Below are 19705 nucleotides of genomic sequence, written 5' to 3' on the forward strand. Positions count from 1 at the left end.
TTTTTTTACTCTAACATTATTTTCAATTAAAAATAATTTAAGATTTCAATATCAAATTTCAAAATACCAAATGTTAAAAAGAACATAATTTATATTGTAAAGTACATATAGTTAATACCTAAATAACACACTAATCAAACTCAAAGAATGTGCGATAATAAAAGTAATTTAAATATGACATGATAATAAAAAATAGAATTTGGGCGTCACTACGACCTTAAAGAACATACACGCCAAATTCAAAGAACATACTTTGTATTATTAAACCCAAAAAAAATATGTTTATCAACATATGTTAAATAACATAAGTTATAATGTAAATAACATATAATTTTACTCAAAGAACACACTGATCACACTCAAATAACATATTAAAGGTATGTTCTTTGTCAAACATAGGTATGTTCTTTATCAAACACTATATGTTCTTTCCGCCTTTTTTTGTTTACCCGGGTGCACCATGAGCATGGTGCACCCGGGTGTATTATCTAATTTTCATTCCTAGTGTATATTGACTAGGCCGAGGTCACTTAAAAAAACATATGGAGTGCTATAAAACTGCTATATGCAGGAAGTTAAATGCTTATTAGTTTATTGGCTTCTTTGTTCTACAGTTGCAACTGCCTCATCATTGGGTGTTGTTATTTTGATTGTTTCTATCATTACATACGCAAAAAGAAGGCGAACATCAAAAGGATTTAAGATTTTGGGGAATAAAACAACCACAAGGAACCGAAATGTAGAAGCCTTTCTGAAAAGCTATGGATCTCTTGCTCCAAACAGATTTGCGTACTCAGAGATTAAAAGAATGACCAATAACTTCGAAGTGAAACTTGGGGAAGGAGGCTATGGTGCTGTTTTCAAAGGCGAATTGCATGATGGTCGCTTTGTGGACGTAAAAAACTTGAAGAGTTTGAAGGAGATAAACGTGCTCTTGTGTACGAGTTTTTGCCAAATGGGTCTCTTGAAAAGTTCATATATGATGAAGCAAGTTGCCAGTCTTTGCCATCAAAAACATTGTATAGTATTTTAGTTGGCACTGCTAAGGGGCTTGACTACTTGCATCGAGGTTGTAATGCACGGATTTTACACTTTGATATCAAACCTCATAATATTCTTCTTGATGAAGAATTCTGTCCAAATATTTCAGACTTTGGCTTGGCTAGACTGTGTCCTGCAAAGGATAGGTTGGTGTCCATGTCGGAAGCAAGAGGGACAATTGGTTATATTGCTCCAGAAGTGTTCTGTAGAAATAATTTTGGTGGCGTTTCTAATAAATCAGATGTTTATAGTTATGGAATGATGCTCCTAGACTTGGTATGTGGACGAAGGAATGTAATTGCTGAAGCTCAACAGGGCAGTGAAATGTATTTTCCTGAATGGATATACCGTCAATTGGACCTTGAGGTACATGGGATCATGAATGGGGAAAAGAAAGAGTTAAAAAGAAAGATGATTTTGGTGGGATTATGGTGCATACAATCATACCCCTCAAATCGACCACCTATGGACAAAGTTATAGAAATGCTGGAAGGTTCGCTTGAATCAATACAAGTTCCTCCTATGCCACACCTATCTTCAATTCCAAATTCCGTGATCAATTCTACTTTCAGCACTACAGATAATTCCTTATTCATAGTAAAATATTATGATTTGTATAATTTTGATTTTACAAATTACATATAATAATCAAAGGGGATTTTTAACGAGCTAACCGAGAGGGGCGTAGCGAATCGCGATGCTTTTGGTTTGACACCACCTTCAATCAACTGTGATGTAAGGTACGGACAATTCGGGATTGCTTTCCAGGTTGGTTCAATGGTTCCCAAGTAAGACCTTGGTGAAGAGGTGTGAGGTCCCTGGTACGTACCACCAAGGAAGGAAGCCTTTCCCTACCATGGATACGACCTTCTCAGTAGACCGGCAAGGTGAGACTATTGAATCAAAGGTAGACAGCCTAAGAGGCTTAATTCCATAGATATGGAACAACAGACTAAAAGTCTTTAACGTTCTACAAGGACCGATCTTAGCTTACTGATGTTAATACTGGCCACCAATTTTTGCACAAATCCAATGTTGTTTTGTAATAAATCAAAATTCTGAAACCATTATGTGTTGCAATGAACAGAACAATTATTGATTCATGTTTGCACTAGCCAGCTTATACTTGAACATAATATGCATTAAATTAAGGGCAAAAGCTTCATATATTCCTGGTAGATTAATGTCATATAATTCAAACTAAAATGTCTTGTAGACTTTTCTAAGAGTACTGTGATTTAATGCATCTGAAGTTTAAACCAAACTTCCTATGTTTTGGACTGAATTTCTAAAACTGAAATATAATGTTCCCTTTACGCCGTATCACTATATTTGTGTCCAAATTAAAGAAAGGGTCCCTGTGCCAAGAAATTTCAGCTTTGACCTTTTCAACTTCAATAATGTTGCTACTACTGTATGGCTCGTGTTGTTACACGAAAAATATTTTCAATGAAAATTAGTACTAATAGCTTTTACGTAAGATAAGAACTCGTACTTTCTCAGTGTACATGAATTGACTGAGTCCAGATCTATAGTACGTCAACTCGACTACTATTAATGACTTCATAACGTCTTTGATTAATATGAAAATACACCTTATCTTTGTTGACATTTCAAATTTTCAATACAAGAGATAACAAAATGAAAAGAATATACAGTCTAACACTGTCACTATTTCTTCAATTTCATCTTCTTTTCGCTTTATCAGAAAATCATTATGGTGATTGTGAGCCCAGAAAATGTGGGAATCAAATCATAAAGTATCCATTTCATATACAAAATGATCAAAAACCATATTGTGGGCATCCTGGTTTTGGGGTGTCCTGCAATTCTGACAGTTTTCCTGTGTTCAATATATCAGGAGATGCTTATATTATTAAAAATATTTCTTATGAAAGTCAGAAGTTTCAAGTCATAAACTCAGCTCTTGTTAAAGAGGTTCCGAGTAGCCAGGGTTGTTTCCATTCTCTTCATAATCTGTCGATACAGAATGATCTGATGAAGTTCTCGACGTATCATGATTATGTATACGTGTTTCCTGATTGTCCAGAGAAGGTTTTGAAAGAATACAGGGATAAAAGAGTGAATTGTGGGAGTTTGGCAATGTATAAGAATGACTCAAAATTGCAGGATTTGGAGAAAAAGTGCAAAGGAGTTGTTATTAAAGTTCCTTATAATAATGAGGGTCAGACTAAAGGCAAAGTTATGGATATGCTTGAAAGGGGAGTGTTGTTGAACTGGAAAGCCTATAATTGTACTGCCTGCTTAGAAACTGGAGGGCAGTGTGGGTTTGATGAGCCTAATAATCAATTCAATTGTTTCTGTCTTGATCGAACTCATGCTCTTCATTGTCCTCCAATTCAACAGGTTCATAGTAAGTCTCTCCACTTTTTTCCCTCTTACTGTCTTCACCCTTGTGTGTGTGCGTGCGTGCGTGTGCGTGTGTATGTGTGGAAGTGCAATGTGTTATGAAGAGTTCGGGGCAATGAAGTTAAGATTTTGTAGCAAATTTGGTTAGAAGAGAATCTAAGGGGCAATGATGTAGTCTTTCTTTAATTTAAGTTGTATGCATTTTTATGTGGTGGTTATGCTATTTTTGTAAATGTTTGATGTTTTGTTTGTGCACTTTGTTTTTGGAATTAATATTTCCAAGAAAGGCTACAGCTTATAAGAATACTTTGGACTTGTTTTGTTGCGTAGTACGGTAATTTCTAGATTTCTTGGACAACCCTGAGTTAGTTGCTCATTAAATTCAGTTTGAAAGGGTTTCCGAATCATAAGGTATTAAGTTTAGTGGATACTACTTTGATGGTCAAGCAAATAGATCACAAAGGCCAGTAAAATGAAAGCATCATGAGCTGCTACCTGACTTTTCTGAGCTCCTATGTTAGTCCTTGACTTCGACCTTTAGTCTTGAGTTTAGAATTTAATTCATATTGTTTATGCTCAAAAAGCCAGCATTTAATGCACTTTTTTTGGCAGTCCCATAATAGTGCCCATTTTTGGCTATCTCTTTGTCCTTGCGATCTCACTCAAACCCATCTTTCACGTTTGTGCCTATCTGCAAAGATTAGCCTAATATTCACTTTTAACTCTACTGTTGTGAAGCATGTGTGCTAAGTAAATGCTGAGAAGTGGCTAGACTGGCTATCCTGATTTAGAGTGCAAGTCTTTAACTGATATGCCTTCCTATGACGCGTTCCTTCAGTCCTCAACATTACTCTGACAGTAGGAGATATTGTTACTTTGCTATGAAATTTTCACAAAGTAGCTACTAGACTAAATAGAAAGAGTAAGGCGATTTCAATCATTGCTTCCATGAGCGCCAACATAGGGTAGATTTTATTGCTTATTAGAAGTAGATTTAGCTTGCAGAGTTGGCTAGTTGACTCTGAAGATCTGTCCTCATGCAACCGTATTCTTGTCTGATTAACCAAAGAGATAGTTTATCATATTGATTGTCCAATATGCAAATCAGAATTTTGATGTGGACCAACTGTCTTTTTTAAAGCCTTATTTTTGTAGTTAAAGGTTAAAAATTTCAGAGTTCCTGAAGTCATTTTGCATAAATAAATTTCGAGTCTTTAATCAATTATAAATTATCTTAATTAGGACTTTTTTTATATTTCTTTACCAGTTTTTGACCAGATTAATCTTATCATAGCTAATAGTCTCAGTCAGAAAAGTGCTTGTTTGTAGAAACTTCCATCCCACATTCTCACTCTGTTACTTCAGTTTCATCTTCTGCTCTCATTATCAGAAAATCATTATGGTGATTGTGAGCCCAGAAAATGTGGGAATCAAATCATAAAGTATTCATTTCATATACAAAATGATCAAAAACCATATTGTGGGTATCCTGGTTTTGGGGTGTCCTGCAATTCTGACAGTTTTCCTGTGTTCAATATATCAGGAGATGCTTATATTATTAAAAATATTTCTTATGAAAGTCAGAAGTTTCAAGTCATAAACTCAGCTCTTGTTAAAGAGGTTCCGAGTAGTCAGGGTTGTTTCCATCCTCTTCATAATCTGTCGATACAGAATGATCTGATGAAGTTCTCGACGAATCATGATTATGTATATGTGTTTCCTGATTGTCCTGAGAAGGTTTTGAAAGAATACAGGGAGAAAATAGTGGAATGTGGGAAGTTGGCAGTCTACAAAAATGACTCAAAATTGCAGGATTTGAAGAAAAAGTGTAATGGAGTTGTTATTGAAGTGCCTTACTATGATGAGGGTCAGACTAAAGGCAAAGTTATGGATATGCTTGAAAGGGGAGTGTTGTTGAACTGGAAAGCCTATAATTGTACTGCCTGCTTAGAAACTGGAGGGCATTGCGGGTTTGATGAGCCTAATAATCAATTCAATTGTTTCTGTCCTGATCGAACTCATTCTCTTTTTTGTACTTCATCGCAGCCTCCTATTCAAGGTAAGAGCCTATTTAGTTCACCATATTTTGCTTATATAATTTAGGAAAAATTCATTTTATAAATCCCAACTTTGGGCGTTTTACTTTTAAAAATCCCAACTACGCGTTTTCCCTAATAAATCCCAACTTTTAGGGGTATTTTCTTTCATAAGACCCAAATGACCTGTTACCTGAAGAAAAGGTTAACTTTTTAATTTTTTTTAAAAATTGTCAATGTGTCACACAGTTAGTGGCTCAAAAAATAAAAATTAGTAATTGTTTTTAAAAAATCTGATTTATTTTTTTTTAAAAAAAAAAAAAAACCAACTACCCAGCCCCCTACCCAAACCAGCAGCCTCCATCTCGGTAAACAACCAAGACCCGACACCCGACCGGTAATTCGTCCCCCACCCCTGTAAACACCTCCCGTCACTCCGGAATTCGGCGCCCAGCCCTCCCCTGCCTCAAAACCCACCCCTATTCCTTCCCCCACCCTCGAAACCCTCCCACCTCCCCATAAAACCACCCCTCCCCAAACCTCCACCCTCGAAAAACGCCCCCTCCCTCCCCGTGGGTCGATTTCAGGGGTGAGGGAAGGGAGGTGGGGCATTTTTGAGTGTGGGGGATTAGGGGAGAGTAGTTTTACGGGATAGATTTAGGGAGGGGGAGGGTTTTGCGACGGTGGGGGTTATTTTCCGGCAACTGAAAGAGGCGGAGGGTCGGGGAAGGTAGTATCGGGATGGGGGAATTCTGGCAGGGGACGGAGGGATTCTTCCCGGGGGAGGGGGGCTGGTGGTTTTGAGGGTGGGGGTTGCTGGTTGTTTATTTTATTTTATTTTATATTACATTTTTTCTGATTTTTTTTTTAATTTTCAGATATTTTTTTTAATTTCTGATTTTTTTTATGTTGAATTTTCTGATTTTTTTTTTAAAAAAAATTCTGATTTTTTTAATTTTCTGATTTATTTTAATTTTCTGAATTTTTTAGACCAATTAAAGTGTGACACGTGGCCTAGAAACCTAAAGTAGTAGGTTTGGTGACCTGCTGGGTCCTCTAAAAGAAAATGGGTATGAAAGTTGGGATTTTTCCAAGATAACACATAGTTGGGATTTTTTTAAGTCAACCGCCCAAAGTTGGGATTTATAAAATGAATTTTTCCTATAATTTAATATAGACTAGTATTTTACAATCTGATCTAATCTTACCTATTTTTTCATATTTGATTTGATTTATTTGACTAAACTTTAACCTTAAATGTACATTAATTTTTTAGAAAAAAATATAGGAAAATTTGTAAATATTAATCCCAACTTTGTTCCATTTTCTTTTAATAATCCCAACTTTTGGGAGTTGTTTATTTTCTTCAATCCCAAACCGGTCAACAAAAGTCAATGACCTGCTATCACAAATTACGTGACACAAGTCACATTGTGATTGGTCCAAAAAAGAAAAAAAATTAAAAAAAAGAAAAAAAAATTTTAAAAATGAAATCCCCACCCAGCCCCTCCACCACCGCCTACCGGTTTCCCAAACCCCAGCCGCCCCTATCCACCTTAACCCACCGGAAAACTTACCTAACCCCATTTACCCCACCGGCAAACCCAACCCAACCTTCTCGTCGGCCAGCCGCCACCACCTGCCATACCGTTCACCCCCTCTCTCTCCTCGAAACAACTAATAAAAACCTCCCTTGCGGCTTCAAATAGTTCAAAAGCCCACGAAACCCTTTCCCCACCCACGAAACACCTGTCTCAAGAGATTCGAGGGTTGGGGGAGGGGTTTCGTGGGCTTTTGGAGCGGCGGGGGAGGTTTTAAATGCTTGCATCGAGGAGAGATAGGTGGTTTTCGGGGATGTGATTCAAGGGGAAGGAAGGGGAGGGTACGACGGGACAGGAGGAGTGGTGGCAAGGCGGCAGCGGGAGGAGGGGTACGGTGAGGTTTTCTGACGCGGGAAGGGATTGGGGCTGCTAGGGTTCCGGTGGGCGGTGGGGGCTGGGATTTTTATTTTTTAAAAAAAATTTTTTGCTTTTTTTTATTTTATTATTTTGGCTAATTGGATCTCAACACGTGGCAATATAAAGAAAATAACCTTTTCAACCGGTAACCGGTAAAAGGGATTGAAGAAAATAAAAAACCCCCAAAGTTGGGATTATTCTAGAATAATTCAAAGTTGGGATTATTAAAAGAAAATGGAGCAAAGTTGGGATTAATATTTACAAATTTTCCAAAAATATATATATCAAATGAAATCTTGTTAAATTCGTTACAATTTGCCTTTCATAGCATTAAAGATATTTAAAACCGGATATAGAATAATTGTATGTCAAAACTTATTATTATTATTACTACTACTTCCATATAGATGATAAGGTATGTCAAAACTTATTTTTAAATAAGTCGGTACAATTATATGAATTATAGGCAACTCTAAACTTATTTTATAAGCTTATAATTATATGATCACATTGCACTGAAAAGCTTATAATTACATCAAAATGGAAAAAAATGATAATTCAAAGGGTACGTCTAAACTTATTTTTTCTGATATGATTTGTAATAAGTTTTTTTTTTTTTTTTTTTTTTTTTTGGAGAATTGTAATAAGTAAAATCAGGTGAAGTAAACATAGTCTTTTGCATAGGAGTGTCTATGTACGCATGTGTGTGGAAGTGTGATGTGCTATGATGATTATGTAGCAAAGTAAATGTGGTTGGAAACGAGTTTAGAGAGTAATGCGAGTGAGGAATGATGTAGTCTGTTGGTTATGCTATCTTTGTTTTTTTGTCAAAGATGTGTCTATGTAGGCATGTGTGTGGAAGTGTAATGTGCTATGACGATTTTTATCCATTTTAATTGGTGCCAATGATTTCTTTATTAACTTAATTAGTTTGGAGGATTACATTTTGTAAGCTCGAGAAATAGTTATTCTTAATATCCCTAATGTTAGTAAATTTGGACTGCTTGATCAATTAGCATAACTGAAAAAAGCAGCTTATCGATGCAAATATGTACGTGCTGAGAGCTAATTAAGCATCAGAGTTGCTCTTTCTATATCACCATAAATTTCAATTTATTCAGACTGAAACAATCGTACAGCATTCATAGTGACCGTGACTTGTTATGATTACGCCATCATGAAATCCCATGATGATCAATCACTATATGTCATACCAATCTGCCTGACTGCTTTCTTGATTGTGTTATTAAAACATTCTCTTTATATTTCTAATTGCTAATGTATCATTTGCGTTTATAATGGAGAAGCCATGCCTTTATTTAACCAAGACTAGTAAAATATACCTTGATTAATTTTTCATTAACTGAGTGTCTGAGTTAAGTAATAAAACTATAGAATGCTGTAATAAGTTTGTGTTTAGTTGAGGCCGTTACAATACTCATATGTCATTTGAGCTGCATGATGGAGAAGCCATGCCTTTATTTTTCTTGCAGAACCTTGGATTGCAAGAGTCAGTTCACTCTCAGGTAATGAATTCTCGTTTGTTTTTACAGTACATATCCTTTACTAAGGTGACTTCTATGCTCTGCAAAACACTTGATACAAGTCATACAACAACAGCTTTTACTATGAAATACTTATCAGAGGGTGCCCCAGTTTCTCACGATAAGAAACAGATTTTGTTTCTCACATTACATTTTCGTAAATAAATCAACAACTTTATTCAACTGTGGAGCCCACAATAATGAAAGAGTTATTGATTTATTCACGAAATTGCCCCCATGAGAAACAAATTTCGTTTCTCACCAAAGAAACAGGGAATTTCTCATACTTATCATGAATTCCATCTTCCTTAGTAAAAATATATTATTTGTATAGTGTGCACTGGTGCAGTCATGCAGATGCTAACTGCAGGGTTGAAAGATAGAAAATGCTCTCTTTTATTGTGGATTTTAGATCTTGTATTATTGCTTACCAGAATTATAACTTGTTTTTCTCCATAGTTGTATTAGGTTCATCACTTGGGGCTGTGGTTTTGGTCACTTTAATCGTCATCATTATTTGTGGAAAACGAAGACAACGAACAAAAAGATTTACAGCTCTGTGGAATAAAGGGACTGCAATGAACCAAAATGTGGAAGCTTTTCTAAAAAGCTATGGATCTTTAGCCCCAAAAAGATACACCTATAGAGAGATAAGGAAAATGACCAGTAATTTCAAACACAAACTTGGTGAAGGAGGCTACGGTGCTGTTTACAAAGGAAACCAACATGACAGTCGTTTGGTGGCCGTAAAGAAGTTAAAGAAGTTGGAAGGTGATGGAGATGATTTTATCAACGAGGTTGTAAGCATGGGTAGAACTAATCATGTCAACATTGTGACCCTCTTAGGCTTTTGTTTTGAAGGAAACAAACGAGCTCTTGTCTTTGAGTTCTTGCCCAACGGATCTCTTGAAAAGTTTATATATAGTTCAGCAAGTGGTCAGTCGTTGCCATCAAATACATTATACAGCATTGCGGTTGGAATTGCCAAGGGACTTGACTACTTGCATAGAGGTTGTAATACGCGAATTTTACACTTTGACATTAAGCCTCATAATATACTTCTTGATGAAGAGCTCCGTCCAAAGATTTCAGACTTTGGTTTGGCTAGACTGTGTTGTCCAAAGGAAAGTTTGATATCAATGTCAGAAGCAAGAGGGACAATTGGTTACATTGCCCCAGAAGTTTTCTGCAGAAATTTTGGTGGCGTTTCTCATAAATCAGATGTTTATAGCTACGGAATGATGCTCCTAGACATGGTATGTGGTCGGAACAATGTAGTTGCTGAAGCACAGCGTACTAGTGATATGTATTTCCCTGATTGGATATACCGTCGATTGGAGCTCAGAGATGAAATTGAGAACGATGGGATAATAGAAGATGATGAAGCGAAGCAATTACAAAGAAAGATGATTTTGGTGGGCTTATGGTGTATACAATCATATCCTTCAAATCGACCACCTATGAACAGAGTTTTAGAAATGCTAGAAGGTCAACTGGAGTCACTAAAAGTGCCACCAAAGCCACATATATCATGTCCTCCAAATCCAGTATTTGATCCTTCCGAAAATTCTATGTTAAGCATGGGAAACTAGATTCTTCAAGGTTTGCTACCTTTATGTAAAACTTAAGTTTACCAGCTGGGTGGTGTTGCTAAACTAGAAGCCAAGATTAGCATGACCATATTTAAAAATTTGGTCCAACTAACAGAATATCATTAAGGATTATCTCTAAGAGTTTAAGCTCTAAAAGGGCTGTTGTAATACTTGTAAATATGTAATCCTGTTTATAAGTTTTGAATTTTTGATGTTCAGGTGACCAGCTTATATTCTAATGAGCTTTTTTTTTTTTTTTTTTTTTTTGACAGGAAATTCAATTGGCCATTTACTAACATACGAAGTGCAATGCAAGCTCGTTTACTTCCCTGGGAACTTCTTCTTAGCACCCTCTCCTCTTTATATTTCTTCATTTTTTTTGTGTTTTTTGCATTTAGCCAAAAAGGAATCTCAAATCAGGGAAGCAGAGTACACTAAAAAAAATGCAAAATCCAAATCCAAAAAAAATCCAATCCTGACACTTCAAGCTAGAGGGACTATACAAGAAGTAATAATAAAAGTTACAAAGTTCTTCGTATAAAACAATACTACAAGTGTTAAACCATTTCCAATTTTGAAGTGATCAGTTTAACTAAACCATGGACAACCATGTTTCAAACATTTGAGATAAGCAAAACTAATATGAACAAATCAAAAACGATTGTAAATTTAAAGCAGAATCTCCTTCCACCACCTCCACAATGCTGTCCCCATAAATACAATCATAACAACTGAAATATATACTTTGTATATGGTATACTAAATACGAAGTATAAAACTAATCCAAAAGGAAAAAAAAAAAAAAAAAAAAAAAAAAAAAAAAAAAACCCGAAGTATAAAACTGTCTAGTTATAAAATCTAAACCAAAAGGATAGCAGAAAAATGGCACACAAAATCAATTATTAAGAGCTTATGAACATATTCCATATCAAATCATTCTATGATTTAAAACATAAATAACATTACCCCGGTCAGACTAGAAAAATGTCAGTAATGTTATCTGCAATTCTACATTCTATACTCCTAATGGTAATCAACCGTATCTTTATCTTGCAAATTACAGTACCTTTCATAAACCATCTTTATCTTGAAACGAAACAAGGATGCCAATTAATATTTGCACTCCCCTTCTATTACCTCCCTTTGGCAGCTCATGTGTCGCGATTCTTTTAACATCTTTGGACTCCAAATCATACCAAAAATAATCCCCATCATTTAGTTCAAACAAAATTCTTCTATCATCTTTCCTGTAAAGAAAAGGCTTAATCAAATTATAATAATTACGTCTCCCAATGGGGTCACTAATACTAAACAACTTAACCCAAGACTCTTTGTTTCCATAGTCCATATTCCTTCATTACCCACAATTCAACCTTTCCAATCATCAAACCACCACCACTTTCATAACATTTTCTCAACGCACATAAACACCCATGTAATTCTGTCAATGCAACAGTAGGACTATACCTAAACTTGTAAGCATAATTCGGGTAATCGATTTGCGAGAAGCTCTCAGTAAGAAGATCAAAGCTTACAATGAACTCCTTAACTTTAAAATGCAAAGCACCATTAACAAAAAACACCATGGTAACAACATTCACCAAACGAATAGTTTTGAACATTTTCTATATATCTCCATGAATTATTCTTCAAACTATACACTTGACTTTAGTGTTATAATTATCAGTCCTTTCAAACCAATAAAAAATTCCAAACCATTGAACAATCCTCAAAACTTTGTTATCGTCATTCTTGCTGTCATACCCAAACCCAGACACAACAATATGACGATCCGGGATTGAAATTTGATTTGAAGGAAGCTTACAATGTGAATTTGTGAGAGGATTGTATAACAAGATATTGTTGTTGGGGAAGTCGGAGATGCAAACGATGCCGTTGCAGGAACCAATGATATCGACTCTTTTCTGGGGTTTGAGAGGGTGGTTTTTTCTTTTTTTTTTTTTTTTTTTTTTTTTTTTTTTTGAAGAGGGTGGTTGAGCTCCGAGAATTCGAGAAAGAGATGGATTTATGGTTGATTTTGAGCTCGGAAGAGCAGAAAAGAGATTGGGAATCGATTGAAATAAGAAGATGACGATCAGAGTCAGAGATTAGGTTTGATTGAGGTGAATTTTGATGAATTTGGGGTTTTTGATTATGGAATTCCACGATTTGCAGACGGATTTATAGCGAAGAAGCGTTTGAACAGGAAGTTGTGACAGTATGTCTTCATACTCTTAATAAAAACTTGTACAATTTATACCTTTTTGTTGGGCCGAACTCATGCAACTTATTGGGCCCAAGTCATGCAACTTATTGGGCCCAAATCAAGCATATTCCACACGCACTTCACATTCAAATGATAATGTCCATATTAAGCATATTCCGGAAAATTTGTCAATTGCAACCATTTAAAATTTATATTTTACAAATCTAATACTCTCTCCGTATTTTATTAAGTGTTATAATTTGTTTATTTCACTATTTACATTATGGTTTTGACTTGATTAATTTAATATATATAAAAAAATTGTTATTGTATGACATTGTTGGATTCTTTATAATGTATACTTTCATAATATCAATTTTTCTATAATTTTATTAACATATAATTAGATAAATTAATGATCAAAGTTGTGTCTCAACATGCATGTTTGGTCAAATTGTAACACTTAATTTAAACACGGAGGGTGTATTTAATATCATATCAAATCACTAATATATTATATAAAGTTGGTCTTAGAGCCAGGCCAAGAGACGACACTTAGCATTCCAGTTTTTGGCCAAGTGTCGAGCCACGTAAGGTACAAATATATTTAATTTTGACACGTATGATGCTAAGTAAGCAAATTTTGGATAGATTTTTTTGAGAATAAGGGTCTATTCACTTCAGCTTAATTTCAGTTCAGTTCAGCTCCAATCGATTCAGTTCAATTCCTAATTTCTTTCTCTTATAAAATATTCATTTCAGCTCTATTCAGTTCAGTTCAGTTTAGCTACAATCAGTTCAGTTTAGTTCTGTTCTGTTCAGTTTAGTTTAATAAATGTGAACAGGCTCTAAAATGTTGTATAGAGTTTTATTATCACTATACTTCTTTTTATTATCTGTATACTTCTAATAATATTTCATATACACAAAATTAATCATAACTTTTAATAAATATCTTATAACTCAGTTTTATTTCCATCATAAAATTCATTTTGAAAAATTATTTACAATAAGATTCATTTATAATATATTTAATTTAGTTAACAATCGAGATAATTAAGCTTAGTAAGTATTATAGTTTATAAAATGAAGAATTCAACATGAAAACAAGAAATTTTAGAGAAAAAGTTTAAATGAGGTTCATTTATAATATATTTAAAAAAAATAAAAAATCAGCAAAAAAAAAATAATAATAATAATAATAATAATAAATTTTAACCAAAAAAATAATTTTAGTTTAGTAAAAATACTTTCAGTTCATGAGAAATAATTTAATTGCAATAAGAAAAAATTCAAATTGATAATAACATAGATATATATTTACAAATAAAACTACAAATAGTTTCCTTTTAAGCTAAAAAGTTTAAGACAATCCGGACATCGTCCTAGCACAAAAAAAGTATATAAATAAAGTAGGCATTTTTCAGGAGCATTCGGCGCGCCACATAAACAAAGAAATCATTTTGACCAATTAAAATTAGATTTGTATTTTATTTTAGAATTAAAAATTCACTCACCACCTAAGTAAAAATTACAAATGAGATTTTAGAGTTTTCCACTTAGGTAAAAACAACGAATAGTGATTAATTAAGATTTAAATTATGTAAAAAAAAAAACTAATAATTATCTTTTTTTTAAGAACTAAAAATTATCTTGGGCTATTATAATTTAAATTATTTAAAAAACTAAAAAAACTTATTTACTGTTATAAAAAATAAGGAATATGGAAAAACATCAGGGATTGGGAGAGAATAGATCAGTCTCAATTATTCCATATAGTGGGGATATATATATACATACAATATAACTAGGGTTTGTTTAAATAACATTAAACCCTAGATATAGAACATTCTGGATGATAAAATAGGATAATGGATATCCACACAATATTTCATAACACTCCCCCTTAGATGTCCATTATATTATCGAATATTGTGCCTCGTTAAAACCTTATTAGAAAAAACCCTGTGGGATAAAAACCTAATGAAGGAAAAAAGAGTACAACATTCTTCGTAATACGCTCGAGATGCTGCCTCATTAAAAACCTTACCAGGAAAACCCAATGTCGGACAAAATCATGGTCAAGGGAAAAAGAGTGCAGCGCGTATATTTCTCCCCCTGATGAATACATAACTTGAGATCTTCTAGTGACGCAACAATGAATCCAGTATGTTGTATATCTTCTCATGTGTAGTAAAATATCACTCGTTGATATGATCTTCGATCCTCCTAAACTGAAATTGCATCTTCAAGTCTTCACACTAACATGTGAAATGTCTTCATTTCACCATATATGTGTTTTTCTCTAATATCAATATTTCAAATCTCTGTTTAACAATTGATTTAAAGGTTAAGCTTATGTAGTTATGATTTCTTCTGGAAGTCGTTATTGATGATATTTACTTGATCAAACATTCATTAATAATAATTTGATGACAAAACTTGATATTATTGTCATTTTTAAATCTCATATGAATTATATAATATAACACATGTAATTATATACGCTAATCATGGTTCTTCTGGACCATAAGAAAACATTCTCACGCATAGTTATTCCATTGATATTCTTTAGACGTTTCATAATTGACACGATAGGTCTCTTGCAAATACAAATAGTAAATCTCATTAACTCTCATATGCTCAAACTTCAGGTTGAGATGTCACTGATGTAGTTACATAAACTTTTCAAGAGTTTGATAGTAATTGCATTATTCAAGAGATAAACTTTGTAGAGATGGATATTTAAATACGTCGTATATAAGTTCTTTAGGAACTCTTTTTTCATGATTCATAACGTGCAGTTAAATAAGTGTCATCAATAATTTCATTACAATTATAAGCCCATTGGAATATAAATATCTCTTTCTAATTTTTCATCAACGTTGTAAATATGTCTTACTATACTTTGAATGAACATTCACATACACCACATCCATTGTAAGAAATTAATCCATGCAATATGAGATATATAAAACATGATAACATATTAAACAAATTATGCAATGAGTAATTCATCTAACTTCCTACATATGCAATAAACCATTAACCTATGACTCACATGCACATAAAAATAAGACTCAAAATAATGCAAGACATTGTACAGTGTGGATTTAAAATTCCATATTTCATTGGACTTCGGGTCCATGATAAACTTATGATCATTATCATTATGTCAACATCAAAATGTACATATATTTCAAATCCCTTACTCATTAGTCCATTCCATTATGCATATGCATTTTATTCATTGGTTCCATAATGTATCGGTATCATAAAATTCCTTTAACTTATATTCCGCATGCTATTTTACTATGATATCTGAATACATTTTTCATTGGTACCATCATAACTTTTCTTACATCATAGGCCATCTATTATAATAATTCAAATATCTATACCACTTTTAGGGTATTTCATACACTATGGTATTTATATACTATTACACTATTAGTGTCAACTGCACTATCTTGCCAAATATCATATCTATTAGACATATCTTTATTTATTTATTTATTTATTTATTTATTTAAAACCGATCATACAACCTACACTTCAGGTGTAGTGATTCAAGTATAATTGGCAAGAATCTATCTCAATGTATATACATAATTAATATGACCAAAATGTATCTTCAACGCTATGCAACATGAGTCCTAACTGAATACAAATCAAATCATAAATGTGCAACATATCTTGATAATATATATACCAAAGTTGGCATATAACTTTTCAAACTACCATTATAGGGATCATATTTATTATTTATTTATTTTAATTAATTTTTCCAACTTTTGCTATTTCGTTCTTCTCTCCCTAAGTTGGTAAAATATCTCATTTATAGGGGCATCTTATTATATACCAACTTAGTAGACAAATTTGCATTAATAAAATTCACTTCATTAGGAGGATCACAATCAAAATTTATTTCTCAGAAGATTTGTATTAAACAAGTTTCATCTCTTCTGGAGAACAACTTTAATGAAGAATCATTTCTTCATTAATTTTACATTGCAGGTGTATTTATTATATATTACCCTTTTCATAATATCTTCTGGAAAATAATGTCAATGGGGAGACATTTGTTGTGCAGTTATACGTTTTCCATTCTTTTCCAATTTCTTATGTGCTGACATATAATAGCCCCAATCAAAAGAATTGTTATACAAGCATAGATCACTTGCTTGTAATTCTACTAGGTGGTGATCTTCTAGATCTTTAAAGCTTTAAATAATGTATTTGTTGAGCTTTTGGTTCTCTGATAGTTTACAATAATATATACGTTACTTTGGTGAACTTCTGGTCACCCATTACTCCTTTTTATAACCTATTTATTAACTCTTGAAATTTTCATCATACAAATTAGTATGAATCACAATCCAAATATATATAGCTCAATCTCAATGTTATGTCTTGTAATTCAATTCAATTCATTTCATACATCTAACATTGAGAGAGCGTCAACATAGTATCAAACGAAACTTCAGGTTTCCATAACGGGTAATTATTAAACCCATATGGCCTAATTTAATTATCACATCCAGTCACTTCTCTAAATTTGAACTCTGGTCAATTATCTAACACTAGTGATTACTTTATTAAACTTACTTTAAGGATGGCCATGAAATATGATGTGATATTATAATACCAACATGTGTTTCTTTATACAATGGGCAAGACAATCAATTAATATTTTATCTAATAATTACTCATACTCTAACTGGGTTTAAACTATAAACTTGATACATGTTAATCTTGTTGAATATTTCATACTCTTTTGGAGTCTTTTATATAATCATGAAACATATGAACTTTACTAAAAAGTAATTTCTTCTAGAAATGTAATTAGATTTACCACTTCCTCAAATTTTTCATTGTCAATAGTGACTCCTTTCCTTTTCAAAGATACTTAATTATCTTTAGAACCTATTGATTTATCACGCTTCAGGCATGCTATAGGTTCATCAACAATTGATGTTGTACTTTTAGGACATCGATTTTAAATTAGAGTATTTACAACTAGTATATGATAAATATCATTTGTTTATATCCATCTTCGGGATGGTATCATTTTAAAATATTTAATTAATATGTGGCCACTTCTATTAAATAAATCGTTGATATTTAAGTTATTGTATGTATCAAACTGACCATCAATATATTTTATTATTTATATGCAAGGACTACATACAATCTCCCCCTAATCCTTGCATATGGGGGTATGGAATGAATCAATCCAACAACCTTTGAAATTCTTGTAACTTTTAAGCCATAAATTCTTTTGGAAATGTCATGTATCAAGTAACGTGTTTCTTTTAGCAAAAACATGCTTATATAATTTTATACTTATAGAACACTTATCATGTTCCTCACGCCCTATTGCATTTATATTAAAAAAAACAAAACCTCTTATATTTATGGGCATAATGAAACGTTGATTATGTATAGTTTCTCACAATGTCATATTGCAATTTATAAACTTAAATGCTTCCTTTTAATCACATGAACTCTCATTCACTTATGGAGTGAGTAAATATAGTAATTTATGTATCTTCAATACTCATTTAGAGTTCAATACCTAAAATACATTCAAAACCTTTTGTAAATTCTTTCTCATGGAATTGTGTCTATATATAGACACATTAGTATCGCGGATGCTTTTTAGCAACATCATTTATTAGAAACTAATAGAATTTTCTAGGTCATATATGTATCTTTATATCATTTTTTTCAGGTCCATATATGTGTAAGTATTTCATGTTCAATTTATTTATTATTCTTATAATCCAATTCGACTTCATGTATATAGGTATATAAACAAAATCAATCCTACGCAAATTAACATTTCCAAGTTTTTAAGACATAAGGAGTACGCATTTATAGAGTATTAGTTTACAAGTTAATAGTATATACACTTTAAGCCGCAATTCATAATTTTATATTATTCGATGCTTTAAGTTGCACAGTGATGCATATCCCCTTAACAAACTTTACCTAGTTCACTATAAAAAGTCACATATAAGTTTCAAACAATTAGGGGCGGTTTATATATAATTGATAGTTGTATTACCGACTCTTATAAACAATACTAGAAACAAGTCCATATATTTCACTTATAGTTTAGTAAGTCAGAAGTCACAAAAATTTAATTTATGTAAGATTCTAATTCAATACATATTGTTACATAGAAAAATATTAATTGTGAATTGACTGAATTAACAAACTATAATCACATGTACATAACTGAAAAGATTTAGTCAAGTTTTAGGACTTCCAAAAATTTGAAAAGATTTAGTCAAGTTTTAGGAATTCCAAAAATTTGTGAGAAATGAACTAATTAAGAATAACAATTGTATACTACGAGTACAAAATACATAGATTTTATTATTATAACATGTAAATATTGCTTTATCTTAAAAAAATAGAAAGTAAATAAATATTTTTCTTAGAAAATATGTAAATATCTTTTATAACCATCTTTATGTTATGTATTTTTTTTTCCTCCTTATCAGATTGGGATCAGGAGATAAATTTATCCTTTTGGATAAAAAGGATAGTTAAGAAAAACAAAACAAAACATGGATTAACTCCCTTTAAAAGGAAAGATAAGAAAATAGAATATCCAAAAATAGAATATCAAAGCGCATGAACACATACACTCAACGTCCAAGCAAAACAACTAAACAAGTATAATCAAAGTTAGGCCATGCAAGGAATTAATTAATTAACCAACCATTAAACAGGTTGTACACCAATACTCCATGATCTAGAAGATCGACAAACATATTTGCAACTTTGATTTCAATATATGCAAAATCAAAATCTAGTACCTTATCATTATTCAATATATGCAAAATCATAGCAGGTTTGATTAATATAGGAGAAATAAATTAATATACGCAGTATTTCCCTAATAGTGGTGCAAGTCCACAAAATTAAGATTAACAATCCAAATCAT

At 32.7% G+C, this 19705-nt stretch overlaps 1 protein-coding gene and 1 pseudogene across 2 annotated transcripts; both read left to right on the forward strand.

Annotated features, from left to right (window-relative positions):
* The first annotated feature begins 565 nt into the window (after positions 1-565).
* On the forward strand, positions 566-1686 carry LOC110728282 (annotated as a pseudogene).
* Positions 1687-2642: 956 nt separating this feature from the next.
* On the forward strand, positions 2643-11342 carry LOC110718753 (LEAF RUST 10 DISEASE-RESISTANCE LOCUS RECEPTOR-LIKE PROTEIN KINASE-like 2.1). Of its 2 annotated transcripts, none has more exons than XM_021897655.1 (4): positions 2643-3415; positions 4955-5470; positions 8899-8931; positions 9409-11342. In XM_021897655.1, exons 1-4 carry the CDS (start codon positions 2683-2685, stop codon positions 10539-10541), a joined length of 2415 nt encoding a protein of 804 aa, XP_021753347.1. In that variant the 5' UTR covers positions 2643-2682; the 3' UTR covers positions 10542-11342. The 2 variants fall into 2 exon arrangements, with proteins under 2 accessions (XP_021753347.1, XP_021753354.1); XM_021897662.1 differs by having other exon boundaries at positions 9418-11342.
* The last annotated feature ends 8363 nt before the right edge of the window (positions 11343-19705 follow it).

Source organism: Chenopodium quinoa, unplaced genomic scaffold (genome assembly GCF_001683475.1).
Source record: "Chenopodium quinoa cultivar QQ74 unplaced genomic scaffold, ASM168347v1, whole genome shotgun sequence".
Taxonomy (NCBI): Eukaryota; Viridiplantae; Streptophyta; class Magnoliopsida; order Caryophyllales; family Amaranthaceae; genus Chenopodium; species Chenopodium quinoa.